Genomic DNA, 20375 nt, shown 5'->3' on the forward strand with positions numbered 1-20375 from the left:
GCTTTAAAATTGTCCTGTTTAAGCCTCATATTGGTTAAGGTATTAACTTTGTAAGTCTATCATGTATCAGTACACTCTTGAAGAAGCAGAAGTAACCAATATGAGTATGACAAGAGGATGCTGGTTTGAGATGGATGTTATTAGAACTGAAGAGGAGAAAAAAAAAGAATGAGATGCAGGTAGGGAAATACAATAATACCTGAACTACAGGAATATGTCCATGCAACACAGCAAATGTCAGAGCTGTCCAATGGCGGGTCTCAGGGTGGACGGATGGGTATTTATGAGCAGTACTGACAACCTATAAACAAATTAAAGTTATTTTTTTTAAAGAGCTATATGTAACAAAATTCAACCTGCCGGAAAGCCAGGCATGTGAGGGAGTAAATGAAATAGAAAACCTGGGAAAGGTGCTTTATAAAATGATAGGTTTAATCTTTTTCCTGCAAAATTTTTCTCAATATTATAACTGTTCATGCTGATTTGACAGCTTGATTTGAGTTCTTACCAAATGAAGTCTTTTACCAACTACTGTAGCTCCATCTAAACCACTGGCCACCAGATTCTTTTGCACAAGGGCAAAACATCCACAGCTGGTTACAACAGCACACACTGGGAAAGTAAGGATGGATCAGGACACTTACAGCTAAGGACCACTCCCACTGACTTCTCCAGGCCATGTACCGACAGCCCTGGGTCTTGAAACTGCTCCAGGACCAGCCAAATTTCTTTGTACTTAAATCAGTACTTTTGTCACTGCTGTGATGAAAGACACATCACAAGCCCTACCCTGGAATTTGCAGGCATTCTACCAGGTTCCTCCTCTCTCACCAGAGGTGGAAAAAAAGGATGTCTGAGAAGTGATGGGGCAGAGTGACACTTCAGAAATGTTTAAGAAAATCTCCTTTTTACTGCCTTTTCCTATCTGAGTTGAACTAAAAGTGCTGGGTGGTGACAGTTAAAAGAGATGCAAACTATTCTATTTCCTTAGAAAACAAAATGCTGTTCTTCAGATTGCTCTTTCCATTTTCTATGCCTTAGTGCCTGGTGCCTCTAATGTAGGCATTGGGGAAGATGAATAACCATTCTTTGCTTCAGTTTCCCTGTCTTAAAGATGGGAGTATTAATATTGATGAGGTTCACAGAGCTGGTAGAATCTAATGAACATTTGCAGTCCAAGGCTGCACACTCAGATGGAGTGTGACACTAAAATTCAAAATCTTGTTATTGATCTTCAGAGGAGGACTAAAATCAGAGTAAAAGATGCACCATCTCTCTGTCTCACCAGCCAGCCCTGCTTTCACTCCCTTGTCTGAAGCACTTTTATCCATACAGGGGAGCAGGGCCAGTCATTAAATATTCGGTTCCATCAGCAGCTTGCATTTCCAAGCACCACATGCAGCATTTTGCTAGAAGCAGGCCCTCAGTCCCAAGGACAGGGATGAGGGCAAAATCTGAAGACCCTGTGCAGATCCCACAGGTTGCCAGATCTGCACCAGCCCCTGGCTGTTATCACCCAGATTTGCCAAAGAGAGAGCTCAAAGGGCACCATGAGCAGTGTGGTGGCTTCTGAACAGGGACACAGGGCTCCTTAGGGGCTGAGTTTGGTCAGAAGGAAGAGGATTGAGCAGCTCAAGCCTTGGGGTTTGGGATGTGGAGCAAGAGCAGCAGAGGGTAAGGATGAGCAGGACCACGGTTCAGTGAATGCATCCAGCTCCTCCTCAAGCATGGTTCCCACCATGGTTCAGGGCAGTCCATGGGAAGCAGAAAAGAAAATGAAGTCATTTTAACTCCTTTGCTCCTTTTTGTTTTGTTGTTTTTCCTTTTTTTTTTAGGTTTTTTTTTGGTTTTTTTGTTTTGTTTTTTTAAAGTCAGAGTTCTCTCCAACACAGTGCTTGCAAAAGACCTGTGGCTGGATAAGCTTTTAAAGATGAGACTGGCTGAGCAGCTACAGGTCCCACTGAGTAGAGAGCAAACTGCAGCTTCTCGGCACATCTGGAAATGAATCCATTTTCACTAAGGATAGGCAATCAAAAAGGGAGATGCCCAGCATTTGAGGCTACTTTTGGAAACATATTTGCAAAGTGAAAGGGAGAAAATTATGCAGGCACCTGACAGAGTATTTATTTTTGTTCATGGTTGATTTGCCTTTTTTTGCCATAATTGCCCAATTTGCACAGTTGGTTGTGGTGTGCACAAATCATCATATAATTGCACGCCATAATTATTCACAGTTCTTGTCCAAAAGTGTTTTCATTTGATTTTAGAGCAAACACTCTACAGCAATGAACTGGGGAGGTTCACATTCCTCACTGGAGCTGTTCTCTCATATGTCAGCAGTTTCAGGAAGACAAAACTGTTTAAATTTGCATTTGATTCAAGCCTGGAATATTACTGGAGCAATCAGGAGGACTGCTCCTAATGAAAACTCATCCTAGGAACAAATAATGCCACCTCACATCTGAGCCACAAGGCAGGGTTAAGGAAGAGATCCCTGCCCACCCAGTCTTTGGTCTGACTAGGGGTTCCAGCATTCAGCTACTGCCAGCTTTGAGGGTGTGCTTGACTGCAGGGAACTGAAATCACCAGCTGATTTCATAACATGGTAGTAACACTCTCAGTCTCCTATGGGTGACATCCATTTCTACTTTTTAAATTAGACTTTTAAACGTGCAAAATGTCTGTCTGAAGCAGTGACTCCAATCTATCAGCTCGCTCAAGTCCAAACAGAACAGATGGAACACAGATAAGTGAAGCAGACAGCTTAATTTACTCATGACCTCAACAAATTGAAACTGGGATCATTAACAAATAACTCTTCCACGGATTTTGAAATGGCTCTTTAAAAATGTACATACCTGCATTGCACTGAATTGGACAACAATCTGTTTGGTGAACAGATTGAGTTTGTGATGTGCATTCATCAATGAGACATTTATATTCTGGAAGCTTCAAGCTCCTCACCCAACATTTTTTAGCCCAAGGCACTTTGTAAAACAAAACAATGGAACCTATATTGCACTTGTGTGCTGGGGATGCTTACTTGGAACATCCATGTGCATAAAAATGCTGAGCTTTGGCAGGTTACCAGATGGGTGTTTCTTTTACCCTCTTCCTTTAAAGTCAGCTGAGATTCAGTGAGTCCTTCCAGCAGCATTACAGCTGTGCTCAGGGCTTTTGCTAATTAATGCCTGTATTCATTTGCAGTGTACAAGCACAACTAAATCACTGTTACCTGTGGGTTAAGTCCGATGACTGGACCCATTCTGTGCAGTGAACCCCAGCGTTAACCTAATGCCATTTGATTTCACTGTTCATTTCAAGTGGTCCCAATCCCAGATAAAACAGATTTATTTTCTTTTTAAGTCTTGTGATTTTTGCTCAGTTTCAGAGGGTAGTTTAAGATATAAACAAACAACAGAAAAAAGATACAGCCAACAAAAAGTCCTCACCTCAGCATTCAGATCTGCTCCAGCATCTAGCAGCATCTGCACCATAGCCTCATCACCCCTGACACAAGCATACATCAGTGGAGTCATGCCCTAGTCATTTTTTGGAGTTAAAAAACAAAGGAATTGACAAATTTAACACAGAACTCTCTTTGATTTTTAAAAACAATTATTTAAGTATATACCATTAAGACTAACAGCATGTATTTAATGAAAGCCATTACCTCTGTTACAAACATGACCCTCAGAGTAGCAAAAGTCAAACATTTTTGTAAAAACCTCCATTTTTGTTGTCACTTGTGCTTACTGCTTGTATTTTTCATGTTGTGTTCAGCATGGTGAGTGAAACTAGGCTTGCCAGCCTCACCACCACAGTATACTAAACTGAGCACCTTTGTCTTTGGGGCCCCAGCAGAGACACGTTTTCACCAAAGCAACCATTATTTCCACTGGTATTTTAAAAAGACAAGAATTCTATTCAGTTTTCTATAATCAGAGTGTCTTAAAATCTAACTTTTCAATTACTGAAAGAGTCTTTAAACATCTCAAGCTCCTTTTAAGATCAATCAGATTTGAGCACAGCTTTTTCAACATGGATACTGTGAGGGGCTGGAAATGTCAAGGCTTTGTGTAGCTCTCCCTAGCAAACATGGACTTAATTTTAAATGAAATGCCAGACAGCTTTGTTTCAAGTTGCTGGCTCTAAGGAAACATGGCGATGCTTGGAGAAAAAGTAGATTAAGTGACCCTTCACTACAATTTGTATTAATCTGAAATACCTGCTAGTCTGATCACCATTTCCCTTAAGGGAAAGTACTGCTGTGGCTCTGGTAACGAGTCCAGATGAAACCATGAACAAAATTATTAAATCTACTGCAAATTATAACAGTAAAAGCTGCTTATTAAATACAGTAGGGTGTGTTGACCAATAGTCACCAGAGTTGCTTTGCAGTAAATCTCCTGAAGCATGCAGCTACCTCTGCCTCGAGGTCCCCCAGTAAATCTGCTGTCAGACCACAGTCCATTTGCTCTTTCACCCAAGTGCTGCTACGAAGGGAAGTTATTTTCAGAGAAACTGGAGCTACCTGTCCTGGCCGGACACTGAGCTGTGACACTGCTGTTCCTAGCAAGAGCCCAGCACCACTGTTTTTGCTGAACTAATCCAGTTTTCTTGTTTGTATGAAGGGCTAAAGATAGTAGGTGCTTATGTATGGAAGGGCTACTCCTGTAGGGATAATATAAAATTTGTCCCTGCAAGATCCTTAGATACCCCCTGAAAGACATCACGCATTTCACAGGATCAAATCTGCAGTGTACTCGTGCAATAGGCACTTGGGGCCTCATGCCATTATTGAGAACAAACAAGTTCACCCTAGGCAAGGAGAGTTCTTGGGTGACTTGAAGCTATTCACAAAGAGAATTTGAAAAGACTTCAGCCACAAAACATTTCCTTTGGCAGCCAGTAAACACTATGGGAACAAACAGGACCATGCAAATTTTTGTGTGAATTACAGAAAAATTTGTGCTTGGGTCTTGGAACACGAGGATAAGATAGTAACTTAAAATTAAATACATGTTCCTTCACCTGGTTTTTCAGTTTCTGTAAGTAGTATCACTGGATAATTAAGTCAAATGTTCATTGAGCACAAGAGATCTAATCAGATCTGTAGGAAAGAATCTGAAAACCCAGTACAGGGGCTCCCCTGCATGACACAGCATGTGGACAGTCACAGTGAGAAATCCTACAGCAACATCTGGAGAAAAGCTCAGCCTGGGAACCACACAAGATGTTCTGACCCTGCTGCAGTTGAAGGGGAACTTAACACTGACTAAAAGGGGCCCGGAATGTCATGCTGCAGTGCCAGGGTTTTAAAGAGTTAATGAAGATTTTAACCTCCCCTTTGCTTGCACTGCTGTCCCTGTTGCTTCTGCCTCTGCCAGTTCCCCCAGGCTTGCCCCGCAGCTCAGCCTTGTGCTGCAGCACCACTCGCCCTCCTCTCTGCACATGGGAGGAATGGATTTTTAATGAGCCCGTCATTAGTGTTCCAAGCACACAGAGAAACACAGTAACAATGTGCACAATCAACACAAAGGGCATTTGGCTTTTGGCAAAATACAAAATTACTGTCTTTCTTTCAGCTTTACATGACTTAGGGCTCTGTCCTGCAAGATGTGGGATCCTGCAAGATGTGGGACATTTGATCCAGCAAAATATTTAAGCACAGGCTTAACTTTCACTCAAATAGGATGTAAAAGCATGTGTTCAGAGTTAAGCATATGATTAGGTACTTTGATGAATCAAGCCAGAGTGTTCCTGGTTTTCCTCAGCCTCGAGGACAGAGGAAATATGCTATGAGAAGTTTCCAGGTTCAGACTAACTTAAAATAACAGTAATTTTAAAAAGTACACTGTATGAGCCTTGGAATGAGCAGTCTGATACTATATTTTTTGCAGGAAGTACTGCCCTCTTCTAAAGCTTTTCTCAGATGAATCCATAGTACTGACTCAGACTGAAGCTACTGAAAAAGCAACATAACTCACATTCCTGGAACAGCTTTTATCTCAGAAGACCTAACCCATGAACAGTCCAGCTCTTGTCCCACATGACCACCTGAGAGGTGGCAGCAACCTGGCTCCTGTCAAAAATGATGCCACAGCTCTGGGAACACACAGTGACAAACTTTCATCAGGGGCAGCAGAAAGGCCAGGAAACTCTATTTCAAAAGGAAAGGTTAGTATTCATAGCCATCATTTCCCTCTAGGAAGGGGGAATCACCTTGGTGAGCATCACAGTCCAGCAGACAGCTGACAGTAGGTAGCTGCAGAGGGCAGCTTTATCCCCAGGCACAGCCACCAGCCTCACAAAGCTCCAAGGAAATTTATGCTCTTCAACTGGTGGATGTTGGCCACAATGACCAGCAGAGGGGTAACTGCAGAGATACTTTCATGTCTGCAAGGTCCATTCAACCTGGACTGAAATCCATTAAAGAGCACCAGCAATTAACCATTTCCTGACAGGCTGGGTGGTGCACATGAAGTGGTGTCAGATCCCAGAGCTGGGTGCAGCTGGCTGCTCACCTCACAAATCCCTGTCTCACAGCACTGTGCATGGCACTGAAACCGTTTTAAGTATTCAGTTCAACACTAAGCTCTCTTGGGATCTTCCTCTGCCTTCACTCGACTCAGGGGATGCAGTCACCCTTCCGCTGAGCTATCTCAGTCCTGGCAAATCAATACAACTCAAAACGACCTCACGTAACGTAGACGTTCACCTGGCAGTGCTTTAACTCAATGTAGGGGAAGCATTAAGGTTCTGTCTATGCAGAGCTGAAAGCTGGGGCTCACTTCCTGTGACAAGCAGACAAAACTCCCCCATTTCACAGCTGCTTCCCTAAGTGTCTATCCCGTTACCTGCTCGCTCATGCTGTTGATCCCATCCGGCCCCAGCAAGGATATGGCTTGCTTAACCAGATCCGTCCGGCCACAGTTGAGCATCCGAAAACCCAGGTCCTGCTTGAACTTGGCCTCGGTGGCAACTGCATCCAGCTTGCGAGAGGCACAGAAACAGTCGTCAATCCTGCGGGGGTGAGAAATGAATTCCCTCAGAGGACAGCCAGAGGACAGGCCTCCCGAGGAAAACAATACTGTGCCCTGGTTTTGAAGGATTTAGGTCATGCACGCATCCATTCTCCTTTGACCTGCATGTGCAAGGGAAATGCTGAATGGGAAATGATAATGGGAGATTGCCCTTGGTCTATCTTTCATGGGACAAGTTATAAATTTCAATAAAAACTGAGGAAAAAAAGCTCAGCTTTCATTTGATTTTGTTTCCCTGTGTAAGCAATGAACAGTACATTCTCACCACAAGTTTTCTCTCTACATGGCAAGGTTATCCAGTTCGCCTGATCCCTGAAAAGTTTCAGTGACTTCAGTAAGCTTTGAACTTACATCAAATGGATGTATAGCCATTGACAATACACCAAAGAGAAAATAATGTCACTCCAAACACCTTCAAGAATCTTACCAGCATAGCCCCAGTAACAGGGAAGCATTTTTGGAGCAGAAAGTGCAAGTCACAGAATCCCAGGCTGGCTGAGGTTGAGAGGAACCTCCGGAGGGCACTGGTCCAAGCAGGGCCACATGTACATAGGACCACCATGCAACTGGGGAGTAGACAATCTCGCCAGGCAGTCATGGCAAAACACCACAAATCCTTGCTGGCTGTGTCTAACAAATGACATGTCATTCTTTTAAGGTCTTATTCAAAAGATCTTCAAACTGTGAACTGATATCCATTTCAAATGAAAGAAGGGCTAGGAGTTATTTAGCCAAGATGTGAATCTAAGGCTCCAGAGAGAGACAGGCAATTCAAATCTAATGTTTATCCAAGTTTGTTTCATCTTGTTAAAAGACAGATTTGCTTTTCTTTCATGCTGAGGAGTGTCTGGGGCAGAGGGTGGAGTCCAAATCCACAGTGCTTTTGGTGTGAACTTGGATAAAGGACTGTTTGGAAAAGCACCACTTTAAATCTGCAAAAATGCTAGGTCAGAAAATGAGGGGCTACTTATGAAGGAAAAAAAAATAGAGATCAAAAGTGAAAAAGTCAAGCATACATCAAATATTTGTTTTCTATTTCATATGTTAAAAACTGCAGCAAATCAAAAGAAAAATTGGAACAGCACATCACTATCATTTAAATTTCTTCTTCAAAGTGCTTTATCAGACCTTTATAAAATATATAACACTGCTTAATATTTAACAGCACTATGCAACAAATATGCTGTTTATATAGAAGCAGTGGTACGTAGCAATAGCTGCTGCTCTTCCTCTTTCAACAGAGGAAGGAAAGTGAAATGCAAAATACAAAGTGTTTTGATCAAAGCTTCTACAGGTTTGAAACTGGCATCTGATCTCAGACTTGTTCTCTTCTGTGCTGGGTCACAACCAGTCTGGAGGACGCCAGATGTTTTGTTTATATTCATTCTACTGCTCAGTTTGAGTTTTGACTGATAAAAAAGTTTATGTCCTAAGAATGCAAAAAAAGGTATGCTTGAAGTATCACCACTCAGGGGAACAAGGATGATGCTCCATCACCACAGGACGCTGCAAGATTAATGCACGACACTCAGTCACAATAAATACACTGCAACAGCAGTAAGAGATCCTGCACCAGCAACGTGCCCACGGCAGAGAGGGAGAAAGCAACACAGCAAGGCTGGGTTTTCTGCAGTAGTTTCTGGCTGAGTTTAAGTAAAAAGCAAAACCAGCACAGATATATGCAGGGCTGAGCTCACTGACACTGAGATCCATGGGAGCAATCGAGGCTAAATACATTCACACCACATGGCACATTTCTGACACAAGAGCTACAGCAACATTTGGTGATTGTTACCTCCATAGCAAGAGATGCTAGAGATCATCTGTGCCCTCCTTTATGGTATTGCAAAGACAAAGCACGCTCACAAGTTAGGTGGTGGGGGGTTTTGATGCATGGAGGAGAGATCTCCCAGCTGTAGATGGCATTCCCAGATGATTCTGGGCTGGAAACGAGGTGGTTCCTCAGCAAAGGGCAGCTATGGAAAGATCGAGACATCCTCTGCAGAGGTGTCTGTTGCTATGAATCACTGCCTGTGTTAATTCACTGCTTCATCATTTGTACTGAGGTATGTAGCATACACTGAATAAAATGGGTCAAACTCCGACAGAGCTCCACTGACGTCAGCCCAGCTCAGTGCATTCAAAATGATAGCTGATCATCTCCTCTTTAAAAAAAGCCAGACTTTGACCTGGGTTGCATACCCACAGAAGGGAGGAAAGAGGAACAAGGACCTATCTCACCTCACCTGCATGGGCTCCCCAGATCTCCACTCTGGCATGGGCTCAAAAATCATCAGGAACTCCTCCATGAACTGGCTCTGGTCTCCTAAAAAGTGCATCAGTTCACCTGCTTACTCTAGTCAAGGAAGGAGAGCCATAAACTCCTGCTGGTATTTAGTATCTGCAAATCAGTACTTCTCAATCAGCTGGGGGGGATAAGTGTCCTGGTCCAAGGGCTCCAGGGTGCTACAGCTGTAAAAACAGTGCAGCAATAACATGGATGCAGAGGAGTGCCTGGGCTGCACAGTGGGTAGGACACCAGTGCTGACAAAGAGTGAGCTAGACCAAGTTCCTCAAAACAAGAAACCACAACTTAGTACCACTACCAGTGACCCACTGCCTTTTTTATACCCCAGACAGGACCACTGTGAGTATTGCCATTTGTTGACCAATAAACTGGACAGTGATCAAACTGGTGAGTTTATTAGAACAGGAGCATGACACAAAGGAAAGGAGCAGAGCATGAGAGAAAGCAACATCTTGAAAAGCCAGAGAGATGAATGAGTTAAGGAAAAAGAGATTTAACCTGTACTGATAAAAAGCAGTGGAGAGACATCAAAAAATTATCAGGAACTACAAGTAAAAATAGAAGAGCACAGCATCACTTCTAACACTGAAGAAGGCCAGCTGGGAAGACGGCACGACAGACAGACTGAGCTGTCGCATTTTAAAATGAGAACTGGAAAATTAAAAAACCCAAACCCATCAAAAATCAAACCAAAGCCAACACATCACTGCATTTTCTCCCAAGTTCTCCCTCTTACCATTCACTGCGTAATACTGATTCCAAAAAGAAGCAGAGAGTGTCTGCTCTATATTACACTGTATAAAGGGACACTGCTTCATCACGGACACCATCCAGAATCACAAATATTAAAGAATGCAAGATTAAAAAAGAGAAATGGAATAGACTCCCAGGTTTGACTCGCTCAAGGCTCTTTAACTTTGGACTGAAGCAAACATACTGACAAGCTCTGAAGAAGTGGGAAAGGGATGGGGAAAACCTTGAAATGTAAGGTTGATAGGGAACAAGTCAAGTCAGCTAAATATACAGGGTCACTTTTGTGAAACTGTGCCTGCTAAGAAGGGAAGAGAGCATATGTGCCCACAGAGCTGGAATCCTCCCCAGCTGCACTGTCAGTGCAGGCCCTTTTGCCTGAAAGTCTTTGTGATCTTTCCAAGCTCACAGGAGGATGACACCAGCCCAACAGCAGGATGTCCCCTCCAAGGCCACCCTGGCTTGTTGCCAGAGTCTGCCAGCCACCAGCATTTACACATGTCATCCTTTCCCCCATCCTTGCCTTGCAGAAAAGGTACATTTTCATCAAAGGGGCTGGGAAGGCTGATGGGAGGAATAGAAGATCATGGAGGGCCAATGCTTGCTCTTCTGCTCCTCTTCTACCTAGGGACAGTCTCGGGATGGCAGATGGTGGCTGGGTCAGGCAAACTTTGAGGTCTCTCAGAGGTGATACAGTGACAAAGGTAGGACTGACCAACATCCTCTGAGACTGATAACCCCTCTCAAAAGACAGATCTATTCTGAACTTCCCTATTTAGCAACCTAAGGGGCTGGGCAGGCTGCTTGGCACCACCACCACCACCACTGCATAATGCTCCCATTCCCAACTGAGAAATAATATGTTTGAATCAATAATATATACTGATCATAGTCTTTGTGCTCAACAGCAAATTCACCCCTCTGATTCAGGGATTCAATAACACAGCCTGTCAATCCCTTCCCTTCCCCAGTGTGAATCAAGCCAACAATTACCTTTATAAATAAAAGGAAAATTAGAAACAAGTGAAATAACCTCAATTTAACATTTTTAGTAAAAGGGTGACCACATTTTTAAACTTACAATGCAATACAATTTCCCCCAAATCCTCTTTTAATTCCTGAGAGATACTGCCTCTACAGCTGTTATCTTCAAGATCATTACAATGTTGCCACTGCATATAATTAAATGGACTGTGGCTTTATATGGGAATGCCATGGTAACATTAATTATTTGCAAATGGTCACTGTCAAACACTGCATGGTGACCATGACACTCCATCATACTCTGAAGTACTCAAACCTCTGAAAGGAGTCAAAGATAATCTTCTTCATTTGTAATGGGTCCTAGCAGTACAGCAAATTGTTTTTCTTTTCCCAAACTCACATTATAAAAACATAATGCAGCACTTCTACAGAAGCGCTTTAAACACAAGGGATATTGTGTTTTTTTCATTTTCACTCCGACTGGCTAAGAGAGAGTCTGTGCAGATCTTTAATAAGTTACTCATGGGTTGAATACATTTGGGAAAACAGATGATTCAAAGGCAAAGTGTTTCCATCGTAACTGGTACGCGCAGCTGATTCAAAAGCAATGCGGTGCAGTCTGTGATGAGCAGCAGGACTAACACTCCCCTTGGCTCAAATGAACAGATCACTGCACTGATAGCCAAGCCTCAGAACCTTGTTTGTCCACCTGGGACCCCATCACCAGCCCTTTCAACTGAAAGAATGATAATCTGCTAATTAAGTCCATCTTTTTAGCTTTGTAGAATTTATCCAGTTTGTCCTAAATATGAATGAGGTCTTGAGTCAGAAATTATAGTTCAGCTGGTTGGAAGCCTGGAAGGAGGCACATCTTAGCCAGCAATATACATGCATTTGCAATGCTGAATTTCTTGGGGTCATGGATCACCATTTTGATCTGGGCTGCACAAAAGGGTCTTGTTCCTTGCCTGTGGCTCTTCAGTGAGACTACAGACACAAACAGCAAGAGTGGGAGCAGCAAACAATTTGGTTTAAATTTGTGAGCACTCTTTTTTCCAACATGGTGCTTTAAAAAGTACTATAATGCTGCTATTAACAGAACTGCAATATAAATACAGTAATTTCACGATTATAAGCCGCACCATTTTGACTAAAATTTTGGTCCAAACCCAAAGTGCGGCTTATAATCAGGTGCGGCTTATCTATGGACAAAGAACGAAAAGTTGCTGTTTTAGTTTGGAGAACAGGTGTCTGCTGAGAAAGGCAGGAGCTTCTCTTTGAAATGGAGAATGTAAACCCCCTCCCTCCAAATTATTATAATTTTGAAATCAAGGGGCTTTCAGGCAAAGATATAAGAATTAGGAATAACAGCTCTTTTCTAGGAAAATTAAAATAGAAATGCAGTACTACAAAGGAACAAACTCCAAACCCTGACAAAGTCAGAGTACAACCTGACACCCCGTCAGGCAGGGTGTTGGTAGCAGTCCCATTCCATGGTGGCTGCATCCTCCTGCAGTGACAGATGTGGCTCAGTTGGAGCAGTGCTCCTGCAGAAGGTGCAGTTTCCCTCTAGAGGTCCAGTGGTGATGTGGAGAAATCCGGTTTTCCTCTGGAGTCCAGTAGAGAAAGGGGCTCCCTTAGTGTCCCAAACCTCTGTTTTTATCTTGGTAAGAAATGTTGGGCTCTTCCCCCTGGCTGGAGCAACTCCCAATGGGATGCAGTAATTTTATCAGTCCCACAGTGGGACTCAATGGCCATGAGCAGAAAATGACTGGCTGGAGGAAGGATGGGTTGTGAAAAGATAAAGAACAATGCCCTGCCTGGTTTCAATGGATGGCCCATTAGCAGAACATCTGCCGTTGAGATAAGGATCACTGCCCCACCCTCAACAGATGGTGATAGAATAGATACCTTTTATCACACTCTGTATTGTAAAGTGCGGCTTATAATCAGGTGCGGCTTATGTATGGACAAAGAATGAAAAGTTACTGGCACCCAGAAGTGCGGCTTATATTCAGTGCGGCTTATAATCGTGAAATTACTGTACTATATTGAGACAATTATTTGCATTTTCAGTTTTGGAGAGAGGAAAATGTAAGCACAAACATGTTGATCAAAGTGATGAAGAGCACTACTTTTTATTGCAGAAATAGAGTATCTCCATTTACTTTAATCAGGACCTAAATTAAGACAAGAAAAAAAATACTCCAGATGTTTATTATCCAACCTCTTATTCTTGCCAAAGGCCCGAGAATAAATTGGTTACAAATACTGGAAAATACATTTAAAAAGTGATGTGACTATCAAATCAAGACCCAAATCTGTATTTCAAAACAGTCTTAATACTGTAGTTCTGTGTATATAGGTCAGGAACCACGTTCAAAATTAAATCTGAGTTCAGATTTTGAACAAGGTCACAGCGCCATAAGAAAGTTTCAGTACAGACTCATCTTTCATATAAATAAATAGCACAAGTCTTCACTAATGAGTGGAAAACAGTGTGTTATCTGTATCCTGATAATTGTATTCAGGAATGTAATATAGGGACATGTAATATGCTCAGGAATGCAATAAAAGGGACAGCGCATATGAGACAGCAGTAAATGATGCTGCTTGCAATGGTGAAAAGAAGGTTGGATGCTAAAGCCCATAAAAATGCAAGTGTATTCTGTCCTAAAAGTGAAGGAGAACATGAGGCCAGGTCCTCCTCTTCAATTTTTTTTTTATTACTGCTGTCTTCAAGCAGACAGTTGGCAGAAGAGGTTGAGATTCACCTCAGAAATCTGTGCTCTAACTAAGTAATAAAATCTCCTTCATCTGCTGGCACCATCTGCCCCAAGGGATTGCAGGATTTTGTCAAGTAGCTTGTTTGCTACTGCTCACATTTTTGTATCTAATTACAGCAATAGCCATGGCTGGTGTTAAAAGATTAGTGAAAATTTGTGGGAAGAACAAGGACATTCAAGAAACTAGGCAAACACCAACCATTCCTACTTGAAGGTGGCTATATCTTATTAAATAGCAGAACTTCTTGGCAATTTTATACTCTCTTTCTCCAGAAACTCAGCCCCTTTACCCAACAGATTTTAAGCGAGAAGGAAGAGCAGTGGAAATATTTTTTTCTGTTTTCTAATCTCTATTTATTAAAGTCCATTTATATTTCCGTGCTCTAGTACAAGCACAAGATTTCCATAAATAAAACACTGAATGCAACTCTTCTGCTTTCACTTTTCAAGTTAGGATTGCACATGTGGTATAGTAGTAGGATGACACAGCAAATGGTATAGACTGCTCTGAAACAACAAAATAACACATCTTCCCTTTTTCTTCTTTCCATAGTTTTAAGAAAGCTCCCTGGAATGAGCCAAGAATACTCAAATAGTATTTGCTTTTGAGATTCAAAATCCAATTTTCCTAGAGAGCCTTCATTAAAAGGGATGGTCCCAGACAGAAAGCAGACTTAGGTATTCCCAGGATAAGGCTAATTGGAAATCAGGACTGGTTTTCAATTAAAGACAGATTTTCCAAGGCACTCAGACCCTGCATTTGCCCAGAGATCCTTCTGGATCACGCCAGTGCTGGGTGAGCCTGTGAACAGCACAGCCAAGGGAGCACATGGGGCTGGAGGTTAATAAACCTGGTCCTGTGCTGCAGCAAGGCTTGGGTACATGCACACCTTCAACCTGAATTTAGGCATGACTTGCTAATGCTCCCATACTCCTGTGTCCATGCTGACCTTTAAATAGTGTATTTTTCCTTCCAAAGTGTTCATTCCTGATGTATTTCTGGAGAAGAGCCACAGGTTCCCTCAGCACACACTCTGCTCAGCTGAATGTGCCCCTTTCTTCATCTTTGCTTCCACTCGAACATTTTGTTAAAATATGAAATCGCCCCAGCCCATTTCTTTCTACCTGGTCCAAAGGAAATATTTTTTTGACCAGGACACAGGATTTGTCCTTCCACATCACTTCCTACCACTTTTTCATAGCACCAACACTTTTCTGTTCCTATTGGAAATACCTCTCCCAATGTAGCCTCAAAATGCATTTGCTTTTTTCATGGCTGAGGAAAAATCCACTTTCGTGGTTTACAATAATTCTGAGATTAAATACTGCTCCACAGCCTTTGCCACCACCTTTCCAACACTCTGCTCTCAGCATAGTATTTATTAGGATGCATATATAGTGTATATATTACATATACACTGCAGTTTGTATATTTTTATTTTAAAAACACATTTGCCTTCCATTTGTGGAGAACTGCATTTCCATTTGTGGAAAACTGCATTTCATTCCATTTATTTTGTCCCAGCCCTCAAGGTCATCCACTTTTTCCTGGATGATTTCCCAAACTTCCTCTGTCAGGACAATGCCTTTCAGCATCATGGCATCAGCAAATTTTAACTTCATGAGCACACTGCTAAGATTTGTGCCAAAACCCTTTCTGAAAATTAAAAAATACCAGTTTTTAAGAATGAGAGCTAAAGGTCCCTGTTTGCAACCCCATCTCAGCCAACCCAGCCCTTGCCACCTTTCTTGAAGCCAGCCCCTGCTCACTTTCCAATTTCCTTACTAACCCCTATCTTCTTGTCTTAATAGATCCCTGCACGGACTGTATCAAATCTTCACTCAAGTCCAAAGAGATGAAATTCTACTGAATTTCCTTGGGGTAGAAAATCAGTTATCTTATCAAAAAAGTTATTAGATTAGCCTGGCAAGATCTATCTTTAGAAAATCTGTGTCACATTTTATCCCATTTTTCCCTCAACAACATATCTTTAATCAGTCTTTGCTTGAAAAAACATTCAGAGGCCTTCCACTAACAGCCTGGAATTTTCCTTGGATCATTTCTCATTCTTTTCAAATGTTGGGCATTACTATTATTAATCCTTAGAGTTATGGCATCACTCCAGGCTTTGTTAAAAATATTTCCCTCTGACCCCCTGATTTTGTGAGGCAGCTTTTTCTCATCGTTGGGATAGAGGTTATCTGGTCATCCTGATGAGAGTGCATTAAGCTGCATAATTTTCTCTTCTTTTATTACTGTTTTTCCATTTTCATAACCTTCTTGCTATTATTTGTTTTTCCTTTTCCAACAGGATTTTCTTCCCCCAAAGCAGAGGCAAAATATTCACTTAAGTCCTTGGGTGATGGCCTCTGTTGGCACTCATGCACACCTCCCACAGGTGTTCCAGCATCTTTACATCCTCCAGGATTGCCATGATACACTGCCACCAGAAATGAAGTCTCTGACCCTGATAAAAGGCACAGCAGCCTTTAAGCTGAGCAACACAGGATGCTCCTCCCTTTCTTTGCTTCTCTGCCATCAGCCTCCAGCCCCCAGATGCAGTCATGCACCAGTGATCCTCCCCACCACATTTAACACACTGGGGTTTGTTTTAAACAAACATCCCACAGAATGGAGGAAGGAAAGACGTGCAAAGAACTTCTTGTGTTTAGCTGGAGCAAGGAGAAAGGTATCCCTGGCAGATGTGAGGAGAAGCCAACATGTGTTTGCAGACAGAGAGTGCCTGTGCAGGCTGAGCAGTGATGCTACCTTATTACAATAGAAAGACAGGTCAACATAGTTTTTACCACCAGGCCCCTTTCTGATAACAAATGACCTTCATCCCTGATGCCTTCATTAATAAAAGGTCTAGAATAGGTAGCAGGGTACCCTGTTCATGATTCATGCCAGCAGAGAGCCACCTCAACTGACCACATCCAGCCACCTCAGGGGGCCCAAAGGGCCTGGGTGTAACTGAGGCTTTATTCAAATGTCCCACTATGATAATATCCTGGACACAACCTAGATTTCCATCTCAGTGAGCTGTTGTGCATTCAGCACTCAACCCATCTGTGAAACTTATCTCCTTGCAACAGGTAGAAACAACTGGTCTGTCTAAAGCTTTCACTCCTGGGGGAACGTAAACACTTACAGCCCTGCTCATCTCCCAAAGCTGGCAAGAGGAAAGAAACTTTCTGGCACATCTGTTGCTGTAAAATGAAGAGAGATCAGGAAGGAGATAGGCAGCTCCTGACTAATTTCAGCTTCCCTCACTCCTCTACACAGAGCAAGAGCAGCTCCTCTTTCAGGAGAGGAAAACATTGCAAGAAATTAAGGTGACAGGGTTTTTCAAAAAGGCTTGGAAAAAGGGCAAAAGAGAGGAATAAAAGGTAAGAAGAAAGCAGGGATGATTTACAAAGCCACAGAATGGGAACCTCACTGCTGGAGTATGTGATTGTGCTGGGAAGTGGCACATGGCTTAGCAGGGAGACCTCCATGCTGTAGTTCAGATAAGAAGCTGAACATCTGGGTTTTATCTCAACCGACCCTGAACTTCACAGCCTTTGGGATCCTGCCAATCTCTCCCTCTCCCCATATGCATGCTTTTCCAGCATGGAAGCTGATTTTGCTTTATGCACTTGCAGTGACAGGTTGTGAAACAACACCATGGAATGATGCAGTATCACCTGGGACCATGGGAACTTTTGGGTTTGGGTCTCCGTGTTTAAGGGACTAAAGAAGACTGCTACAAAAAGCCTAGAAATTGAACCATTTTCAAGGTTCTACTTAATAAACCTTTCCCATAGAAGTCACAAAATTTATCAAGCTAACTGCACTTAAAATCCTCCAGCTTCCATCCACTGTGCAGCCTACTTGAAGAGCCATCCCCTGCGAAGTTGTTTTATTCCCTCCCCCTGTGTTAAAATTTATGGAACTGATGCTCCTTGAGGAGTTAAGAGTTGGAAAGGTACCCTCCCTAATGGGGAGGAGTGAAGGGTTGGGTTTGGTTTATGAAAACCAGGAGTGCTGAGGGTCTGCTGAATACAAATAAAAAATTACAGGCTGCAAAGTTCCAAATTAACATCCTGATGACTCACATTATTTTTTAGAAAAGCTGTCTTCCCTTTGATCTCTGGATTACAGGCAGCCAGGGTCTTATTTGCAGCTACGAAAAGAACCTGCTGCACTACACCAGCAGTAGGCACAGACCTCAAAATAAAACCCAAGGTACACGAATACTCATCTGCCAACACAGCAGAGGGATTGTCATTTTGGCTGAATCCAGACCCTGCAGTCAAATACAGGCACATTGCAAAGGCTAGTCTCTCTAAAATCTAGAATTTGTAATCTCAGGCCATGCTCCTCAGGCTCATTCCCACTTTTAAGACAATCATGACAACAACAATAATTTGTATTATTTATGAAATTAATTCTTGATGGCAACTTTGAACTAAGTGGTGATATATTCCCCATAATTAATACATTCTTCTGCAGTATAATACAACTCTCTACAAGTTGAAATTATTCTGAAGCCTCCTAATAAAAACCAAAATTGTGTAACAGTTGATGAGATTTTATATATACATATGTGTATACATATATTCACACACACTCACACACTCTCTCAAAATAAAACTTTGGGTCATATTGGGGGGGTTTAATCCACAGGTATTTTACTGTATCTACCTTAATTTTTTTAAGACTGAGCATATAGAATGAAAACATTACTGCCTTATTTGCAATCCTACCTAATACTTGGAGAGGTATTAAATTAACTGTGCCTTTTCAGAAGCAAGTACCAGGTCTTCAAACAGTGAGAAGTACCTGGATCTGAAAGTCCTGACATTTCAGTAGAGACACAGAATGCAGCACTTCTGGAAATGAGGGCCATGGTGGGTTCACCAAAGGGAAGCAATTACAGCCAAAGTTTGAAATCTGAAATGTTCATGATTTGACTTTTGAAACTCCATATATTTCTTCAATAAAATATTGAATAGCTGTGACTATAAAAAGCCTATGTAGATCTGGAAGTGAAGTATTATATTCTCTGGTGGAAGAGCACGTCAAGGCCACAGTCACCAGAAGGCAGCTGCTCTCATGCAGGTTGTCACAGCTGATCATGTAAATCAGCCCTCTGCTTTCTATGTTGCAGGAAAGAATGCATCCACTGCTGTATGGAGAGGCAGGCTGCTGAAAATTGGGGTTTGGGTACACATTTGTGAAGCGACAGCAGTGAATCACTTCTGCTTTGGCAGATTCAGAATGCCTCTTCATATGAACATCAAAACCAAACATATTCTGGACTCCAAAACAGTCCTAGAACTCCTTCATCCAAGTACATAATCATAAGGCAAAACAGACACTAAAAACATATCCTGGCAATAAATACTTTAAGACTTCATTAGAAAACCAAAAGGTCATACCTGATACATGAAAAAGTCAAATTATCTAGGCTGACATTTACAAGTAATTTGAACTGACATTAGCATGAAAAATACAATTTTATTGTAAGAAGTAGTCTTACCTCTAAGTTTAAATGTGCCCTTTAAGCATTAATGCTGAAAACAAAGCCCTGAAAAATACCTGCAGCCCTGCCAATTACATTCCAGTATTTTATAGCACAGCGACGTGAATCAGACAATTAGCAGAAGGTTTCAGCCCCTCATTAGCAAGCAGAACCTAATAGGAAGAGGGGAAAAAACCAACAAACCACCACCATGTAGGCTCTGACGAGCAGATTAGGGGCTCGATCCAGCTGTGAGATAGTCAGGCACCCATTACCATGCAACCAGCTTGTCCACGGATGTGAGCAAACACCGGGAGCTGATTTCGCAACACACACGGTGAGAGCCGGAGCATCCCTGCGCCTCCCCCGGCAACAACAGAGCCCTGTGCCCGCCCGCCCGCCCGCTGTTCCCCAGCAAAGAGACACAATGTGCACGACCCGCATTCCCTGGACTTACTTGAGCTGTCGGGGCTCGCAGTCAACTCCCGGCAGCAGGAGCCGGGCCGCCTGCCGCACGTCATCGCTGTCCACCGAGAAACTGCGGCGGTGCCCGGCGTGAGCCACCGCCACCCGGATCCACTCCATCAGCGGCGGCAGCACGATGAACGGCCTGCGGGAACACACACATCAGGGCAGGCGGCCAGCCCAGGTACACACCAACAGGGCAGGGGTGCGGGGGCGCCTACATGTGTGACAATGTCAGCATATACACAGAGAAGGGAGCAAGGAGAACGGAAGAGAAAACCAGCTCGGCAATTTTCAAACAGGTCTGAATCAAGATGTCTCATGCTGTCGGCCAGGGCAGGACTATGTGGAGAGGGAGATTTATGAGCCATGCTCATCCATGGGGCTCTGCGAGGTCAGTGCACCCGACTGCTGCCCTCCTTCCGTCCTTCACACAGGGTAATCCCAAAAAGAGGGCAGGAGGCTGGCACAGGACGTGTCCCGCTCTGGCTGACACGCTGGCCTGCGTTTGCTCCCGTCTCTTTGCAAT

At 42.9% G+C, this 20375-nt stretch overlaps 1 protein-coding gene across 3 annotated transcripts in view; it reads right to left on the bottom strand.

Annotated features, from left to right (window-relative positions):
• BTBD11 (BTB domain containing 11) overlaps nt 1-20375 on the bottom strand; it is a 180373-nt gene that overhangs the window by 37829 nt on the left and 122169 nt on the right. For 2 of the 3 annotated variants that reach the window (XM_033056877.2, XM_033056876.2), the window contains exons 4-7: nt 19839-19991; nt 6861-7026; nt 3453-3542; nt 200-301 (exon numbers count right to left, since the gene is read on the bottom strand). In XM_033056877.2, the coding sequence (XP_032912768.1) occupies nt 200-301; nt 3453-3542; nt 6861-7026; nt 19839-19991 (511 nt within the window). The remainder of the gene's footprint in view (nt 1-199; nt 302-3452; nt 3543-6860; nt 7027-19838; nt 19992-20375) is intronic. The other variant, XM_033056878.2, reaches the window with a different exon arrangement.

Source organism: Catharus ustulatus, chromosome 4 (assembly GCF_009819885.2).
Source record: "Catharus ustulatus isolate bCatUst1 chromosome 4, bCatUst1.pri.v2, whole genome shotgun sequence".
NCBI classification, from domain to species: domain Eukaryota; kingdom Metazoa; phylum Chordata; class Aves; order Passeriformes; family Turdidae; genus Catharus; species Catharus ustulatus.